The sequence below is a fragment of the Megascapheus bottae genome, chromosome 3 (genome assembly GCF_031878675.1).
Source record: "Megascapheus bottae isolate mThoBot1 chromosome 3, mThoBot2.hap1, whole genome shotgun sequence".
NCBI classification, from domain to species: Eukaryota; Metazoa; Chordata; class Mammalia; order Rodentia; family Geomyidae; genus Megascapheus; species Megascapheus bottae.
Genome location: NC_143511.1, coordinates 75462482 through 75470866, shown reverse-complemented (window position 1 = coordinate 75470866; position 8385 = coordinate 75462482). Strand labels below are relative to the sequence as shown.

General features: G+C 39.2%; 1 protein-coding gene across 1 annotated transcript in view; it reads right to left on the bottom strand.

The window, feature by feature from the left end:
- Nucleotides 1-2955: 2955 nt before the first annotated feature.
- The window catches only part of Pappa (pappalysin 1), a 220134-nt gene continuing 214704 nt past the window's right edge, over nucleotides 2956-8385 (bottom strand). The window contains exon 22 of the mRNA XM_090330506.1: nucleotides 2956-6891. Coding sequence (XP_090186632.1) covers nucleotides 6784-6891 — 108 coding nt within the window. The 3' untranslated portion in view covers nucleotides 2956-6783. The remainder of the gene's footprint in view (nucleotides 6892-8385) is intronic.

Genomic DNA, 8385 nt, shown 5'->3' with positions numbered 1-8385 from the left:
ATCTCTACAAAATAGACATGAAGATATGTGTTCATAGTACTACTGTTATGTTTTAAAAATCTAGAAAGAGTGACTGTTCAGTAACTGAAATTGCTTTCTTTATACTAAACTATTATATAAAAGTTGCCTTTCACATTCTAACTGGTCAGTTTAAAATATTTAAATTGTTTTTCTCTTGGATTTTAGACAAAAAAAAATCAGTGCCATTCTAAGAATAGATTCTGTGGGCTGTAGAAAACAATGTCTGGCAGAAATGCTCACTTAATACCATTCATAATATGAGCTGATAACATGTTCAAAAGGGAACAGGACATGACAGTGCAAAGATAATGATAGTTTTTGTTTGTTTATTTGTTTTTATTTTTGTGTGCCAATTATAGGACTTGAACTCAGGACCTTGGCTTTTTCAAGTCTTTTACTGATGGGAAAAGTAAATCTTAAAGCAATGTGATTACTTTCTAAGTATCCTATTGTTACCCACTGGTAATAATCAATGAGACAAACTGCACAGACAGGAAGTGGTACCATGTCAATTCCCTTTGCAAGTTCATCTGATAAACTAGATTCTTAAAGTAATGAAAAACAATAATCTGTAAGAACATTGTTGAAGTTAAAGTCTATAGGGAAATAAATAAGTAGACATGGTATATCTTCTATCACCCTAAGGTGGACACCTCTTACAACATGTAAAATTATTTCAAAATTTTTGCATATGAAAGATGTAGATACATTTTTTTTCTTTTTCTTTCTTTTTATTGCCAGTCTTGGGACTTGAACCCAGTGCATGGGCATGTCCTTGGACACTTTTTGCTCAAGGCTAGCACTCTGCCTTTTGAGTGACAGTACCACTTCTGGCTTTTTCTGTGAATGTGGTTCCTGGGAATGGAACCTAGGGCTTCCTGCATGCTAGGTGAGCACTCTACCATTAGGACATGCTCCTGGCCAAGATGTAGATACTTTTCAGGAATTAAGTAGAGGTTTGGGTGTATATTTGATAAAATTTGTGCCCCATTGGTTTTTCTAATTCTAAAATATATATATATATGTATAATACATATTTCTTAACAAAAACCACACAACAACACATTGAAGCATACAAGCTATTATATATTTCCATAATATAGAACTTTAAGGTATAGTAATCAACAGTGGCAAAATATTTCTGTCTTTGACATTATTTTGAGATCCAACCTGTAATTGAGACCAGAGAAAACAGTATGGAAAACAAATTCATAAGAATAGGATAAAAAATACCATGAACCACAAATATGTCTGAGTATTTAAAACCATATAGAAAAAATAAATTAGATGAACCATTGTGTAAATATAAATTAAAAAAGATGAAATTCTTAATAAATAGTTTACTATTTACATTTTTAATATATTGCTGAAGACTTAACTTAGATCCATAAAAACACATGAACAGGAAAATAAAACAAAATAGGAGCAGCAAATTTATGTAAGTGAGGTACAGAAAAAGAACTGGACTTGTGTTTTGGTTTTGGTGTTTAGACTTTTTTTTCTTTTTTTCTTTTTATGCCAGTAGAATTCTCATGAAAGCAGATTTTTTTTAAAGCACATCAATGAAGAGTCAATTTTGGTAGCTTCCAGAAAGGTGCCAAACAGATTTCAACATCATAATAATTAGAAATACCCATGATAATTATAACAATAATAAAAAGGCATAATAGGATACATAAATATGGAAGAGCAGTTTGTAATATGAATACATTTTTTCTCTAACGAGATCACAGTTTTATTTTGTAAATATTACATTTAAGTATATATATACACACATATATGTACAACTATATATACATGTGCATATATATGTAAATTTATATTTATATATAATATCTTTTTATAGATAGATATCTGCAGACAGGTTATTGATTATAGAGACCCAAGAAAGCAACTCAATAATTGTTTGAAATTCTCACTGACTGCTGGTGTGTAGTTACGAGGTCCCGAGTTGTTGGCACTCAGAACACAGTTGTCTCCTTTCAGTGAAACACTCGATGTGGACATTTAAGTCTGAGAAAGTGAGTAGTTTGCTAAAGAAGAGAAACTAGCAGCTCCCTTCCTCTGTGAGTTAGATAATGGCCTGGAAGTCTTGAATAGATGACAGTACACCGACTTTTACACTGTAAGAAGTAATTGGCTTTTAATCAAATCTTTGAATAGGTAAAGGTCAGATAAAAGGATGGGTGGGGTGTGGGGACTCAAAATTTACCTAAAACGGAGTGAACTATTCCCCAGTGCCCTCTCCTAAAGTGAACTCTAATCCAGGATTTCCAGCTTTATGTTTTGAAATACCAAACACACACTCTCCATCTTTTTTAAAAGGCCAATTGGCTTGCATATGCTTGAAAAATAACCAATGGCATTCATGTCACTTCTTCACTGAGGCCCATAGCCCATTTAAACCTCAGGGCCTCATAAACCTCTGCCCTCTCACTGTGAGGTAGGTAAGTAGTAAGTATCCCCATTTTTCAGCTAGAGAAATTGAGGCAAATGCAGAGACAAATGGTAACACAGTCAAAAAATCTCTAAATACACTATTGCCTAAAGAGTTGTTTTTTTTTATACTAGGGACGTAATTCTTCTCTTGCAGATTACACATTTCTCCTACAAGCAAACAAATGGTAGGAATTTGGCAAAATTTAAATAAATTACAAGAACAGGCTTTTTATTCATTTGTTATTTAGCTTCTGTTTTGATGTTTTTTGTATATTGGGTTTGTTTTGAATTTCCAGAAACTCACTGGAATTACCTGTCTGGACATGTAGCAGCTTTTGAGGAAACTGAGCTGTGAGGTGTAGTTAGTTTTCAGCACAACTTTGTGAAGTTCAGTGCTATACTGGCAAATGCAAATGTAATTGTAAAAAGCATACCACCACCCCCATCACAACATTTGGTGAAACCAATGTCAAGCCCTCCCCACTTCCACTCCCACCAACTGCCACCAAGCAAATGAACAAAAGGCCCCCCCTCCCAATAAGAACAAATCAAGAGGAATGCCATAGTTCCTGGATCTCCCCAATGAATAGAAAGTAACAGTGTTAGAAAATTCCACTCTATATCTTCTAGGGAACTTCGTATGCTCTATCTACCTATTCAGTCTGTAGAATAAGCAATTTCCTTTAGGAAACATAAAAATAGGATTTTTATTCTTGGTAATCATGCATTTGTATCTCCTTTTTAAGTTCACGGTCTTCTATTAGTTTCTATCTGTACACTTTTTGTCTCTGTCTACTTGTATTTATTTTCTTACTTAAAGTAGTTCCAGAAATTAAAAAAGAAAAAGAAAACACAAAACAAAACCTCAGAATGGTTATTAGGACATTAGGATTACTTTCTTTTCTGTTTCATTTCTTTGTCTCTTTCTTTCCCTCTTTTTTTTTTCTATTTTACTCTCTTTTTCTTTCCTTTCTATTTATTTTTTTTTTTAGGATAAAAAAAAACACACAGGTAAGACCTACAACAAATTGACAATTACAACCAAGTTAAATTGAACCTGGAAGGGAGGTAGCTGAAATCTGTCTTAAGAAATTATTTTCAACAAATAGTATTTAAGAATCAGCCAAGGTGGAAAAAAAAGACCAAGAGAACTGTCTCGGCAGTGACCCAATATACTGCAGCCAAGAACAGTCGCTGATACACACCATCTCCAAAGGCCTGCTACTTATGCCTACTAATCTCTCCCTTCCTTTATACCTCAATTCACCTATCCACATTGACCACCTAAGGACGGGGTTCCCTTACAAGGCTGTTGGTACAGGATCTGGGGATCATGTAAGTCCTCTGGACAGGCAGTTAAGGTTGTGGCTTGAAAGGCTTCCTAGGATGACGACCTTAGAGAACAGACCCCTCATCTTTGCCTCCTTGCTGTGAATAGCTTAACACTTTTGCTTATGCAGAACCCCCAATTGTTTGACAGTCCTTGACCTGTGAATACACAGCAGGGTGTGACCACATCCTCTGGAGTATCTCATTTGTCCCAACAGATGACTAAGGGGCTTGCAATGAATTTATTCCCGGGGTGTTGGGGGGATGGATAAAGAATTGTGAATCCATACATTGCATGGACAGAGCTGACCCTGCTCCTGTCAGGCTGAAAGGAGTCTAGTAATTGAATTTTCCACATGGGCATGAGGTTGTCAAGAAGCTCCTTTTGTCTAATGTCCTTGGCGGGTAATGAATTTATTCATAACTGCTTGGAATGATAGTAGAGACTGAGTGAGCTTTACCCAGACAAGCTCAATTCAGTTTGCCAATCTGAAGAAAGATGTCAGCCTCGAGGAACTTGTGCTTTACTGAAGGGTGTTGGGAAGGCCAGTAGAGCTCAGGCAGAAATGGGATGACAATGGACTCACAGGAAGTTGTGATTCCTGTGCTCTGACCTGTATTAATGTCATCTGCACATCTCCAGGGTGTTTTTGTATTGCTTTTGGATATAATTAGACCACCAGGCATGCAGTTCTATCGCGTTCCTTAGCTTGGATCATGTAAGCTATACACCATACAGGTGGATAACTCAGCTAAGGTAACAGCGGGAGCTTAAGAGTAGCAGTTCTAAGATGAGGGATAAACTTAAGAGCAGGGTCTGCTCTCCTAACATTGTTCTCTCTCATTTTTTTTGTTTTGTTTGTTTTGCTAAAGATTGGCCCCAGTGATTACAGGAAAAAATAAAATCTCTGGGTACAAATGTGATGTAGCTTTGTAAGAAGGAACCATAAAGGATTTGAGTTTGGTCTTCACAATCATATTCATCTTTCAGAACCCACTTTCAGAGTTCATCACATGGGAAAAACCATGTACACTAAGTACTGCATCCTTGTGTATGGCATCTGCGCAAAAAGCACCTTGATAGATTTCTTAATGTAACAGACCACAGATGGCCAAGAAAATGCCTTTTCAAGAGTTCACCATCAACAGGAAAAGCTGTCGGGAATGATATATGAAGATAATTTAGGAAGATTTTTTTTTGTCTCGGTTATAAAAAAACAACAACAAAAAAAGCGAGGGGGGGCGGTGATTGACTAATGATTCCCATTCCCAATGCAGGAATTAGGAGAGGCTAAACATGAGCCTAGATTCCCTTCACTGGACGTGATAGCACTTAAGTTATGGATATAGTTGTATATCATTAGGTTAGATCATCTCTAACTCTTCACTTTCTAATTCTAGGTTTCAGAAAATGTATCAAACTTAACCACTCTTACCACCTCATTCTGTATTAATTTCTTCCCATATTCAATTCAAAGGGAGTGAACAGGTAATTGATTGAAAAGAGGCAAAGAGGCCCTGAAAAACTGGGGGCTTCCATGAGCACCTGACTAATCACATTTTAAGCTTTGGAGAAGCAAGGGTTTTCTGGCCACAAGTATGGGAAGGAGTATTGGTGGATAAAATGTTCTCTGAAAAACATAAGACCATGTTGGGTACTGAGGTTGTGATCTCCTGGCTACCTTCTGGAATAAAATCTACATTGATCCTATCCAATTCTAGCCTGGAGGAGTAGGAAGACGAGGATAGGCATAATAACCCAAGGGTTTTGACATTGTTAATAGTCTCTGCATGGCTGAAACATCCCAGGAGTTTAACACTGTTCCACTTGATTACAAAAATCTAACACTGGCTTAGACATTCTGGACTCTCAGGAAGGACTCCAGCATCTGAGTTTCCTCCATTCCCTTCCAGGATGAGAAGCCCATTTATGGTGGGGAGCTGGGGGTGGGCAGGGGGCTAACGTTTTACCAGGTGGGTCCATGAGGATAATATGCTTGCAGAAGGAATAAGAAATGGGGACTTATGGGAAAATATGGGTCACTTTTAAGGCAGACTGTTTGGTTGTGTGGAAGTTCTCCTAACCTAGTTCTACCATCTTGGGGTTACCCAATGTATACGACAGAGCAGCAGAAAAAGTAGCAGCAAATGTAGTCCCAAGGCTAGATCTGGGGAATGGTGAGCTATGGAGGGATATGATGACCTCAAGTCTCCAGCAGGGGTCTGGTATAATACCTTGAATTTGTCATCTTAAGCCATTTCCAGCTTGGCCTTGAACCCTGGTGTTGGGGCAAAAGTCCCCATGGCAGCAGAAGAATCTGGGAACGTTGCCAATCTTGGGATCTTTACCTTTCCCTGGGCCCTAGTTCTCTAGAAAGTTGGTGAACACAGACCGTTTCAACTTCCAATCCTCCAAGACTGCACAATCGTGCATGTCCTGCTTATTCTGAGCCTCAGAGTGTGAGCTATCTTGGTCCTAGCAGTTTCTGTAACTCTCTTTATCCCAAGGACAGTGTTGGCTTGGAGCTTGGGAAAAGAAAGAGTTTCATCCAGTCTCTTTCTCTCTCTTTCTCTCTCTCTCTCTGCTCAGTCTCCAGAACTTCCCTCACACAGATGGGTGTATGGGTGTGTATGCATGCACATTGTGTACTGACCCAGATGCGCATACTCCTAGATACAGAAGGTGTTTCTGCTGTGGTCGTGTGACAAATGATTAGCATTGTAGGAGGCTCTGGAACATCACGCAGATATACATTGCCTGCGCCAATCCATCTCAGAACTTTGGGATGGAATTCCATTCCATCATTCAACAGGATGAGACTTGGTTTATCTGCCCCACTGAGAGTCCTTCCTGGGTGAAATTAAAGGCAGACTGGTTGGGTTGCTAAGGATCCCTGGTGTGGAGAGGCCATTCCATTGAGCAGCGGACTGTGAAAACAATACCAAAGGGATGTGGGTCCTGGCACTGGGAGTTTTTTCACTTCTTGTCCTGCTTTAGCCATGACTGTATCCCCGGAGGTCTTTTCTGCTATGTTCTTGGGCTGCAGGGTCCCGACAAGCACAGTCTTCTTGTAGGTCACAGGACATAGGGAAAGGGGTGACCTGTGGGGGAGACAAACAAGTTGTGAATCAGGAAGTTTGATTGAAAGTGGGACTTTCAAGTGAGACAACGCATGGTGGAGTGGGGTGGAGGGGTTTGGGATGGGATTTGTGGTGCAGGAAATTCCAGGTCAGTTTGAGTTTTGCTTCTTTCTAGTGGTAACTTTCATTTCTTGTCATACCAGTTTCTAACACTTGGGCATTTGCTATAGGTCTGTGGGGGGCAATATACAGAATACTTCTCAGGTTGGAAAATATTGAGTTGTTTCAAAACAACTCTGTAAAGAAAGTCTGTGCCACAATCATCATTTTATTGTTGAGGAAAATGAGGCTGAGAGAGGGACAGACATTACCTCCAAGTGAGATGTGAGACATTCCTTACTTAAAAAAGATAAACTGCTTTTCTCTGAAACCCAGAGAGGTCTGGCTTAAAAAAAGACTCAGACTGGACACATACTCTACCAAGTTGATTAATATAATGCTACCATGAATCACCTCGTGTATGGGACAATCATGAGGATCAACTACAATAAAGTATGTGTCTTTTAAGAAAACAGCTCTCTGCACATACTGAGGCGTTTCAGTTTGGGGGAGACAAGCTGAGATTACTATCCATGGAATCTGAAAACTACATGTAGATTTTGAACAAAAGGTTTTGAAGGGCCTCAGAAGCATACTAGCATGAGGTAGGAGAAAGAGAGGAAGGAGAAAGAAAGGAGAGAGGGAAATAGAGAAAGGAGGAAGGGAGGTGAAGAGCAAAAGGACGGAGGAAAAGAGAAGAAGGAGAGGGAGGGAAAAGAGAAAGAGAGGTGTTCTGGTTCTCAGTTCATCCTTCCAGGGTGCTCTGGGCTGGCTTGCCTTTCTAGACAATGATAGGAAAAACTCAAGAGAATAAGTGTCTTCTCTATACAGCGCATGATCCATCTTCCCAAGCAGTACAGGGCAGTCCCTGCTGAGTCCCAGCCTGAACTAACGCAAGTGCATTTCACCTGATTGCATCATGACATTTGCTTGTAACATTCCCCAGAGGGTCCCCCATCTGCGCAGATGCATTTAATGACCTCATTTGCCTCCTGCCTGGACAGGGTTTCCAAGTCAGTACAGAGTCTCTGAGCACATCTCCATTTCTCTCCCTCACTCTCATGTACTTGTGAATTCATTCTCTGATTCTGGTTCTTTCCATTTTTCTCACCTCCTTTGCCCCACCTCTTTGCTCCCTTCTTCCTTCTCTTTCCCTTTCCAGCCCTAGTTCCCAGCTTCTTGATATCCTAACATCTTGCAATGATTTAAACTGTAGGGCTAAATGTCAGGAAGGTTTTATTATAAAGCTTGGCTCTTACACCAACTTGAAGGATGACCTTGAACATCCACAATTTCCTGAGCCTTAGCAAACTTATTCATTAAATGAGAGAAATGAAAGAATACACCTATACTTCCTAAGACTACAATGAGGGATACATAAAATAACTCATGGCAAACACCTAGTGCTGTGTTTAA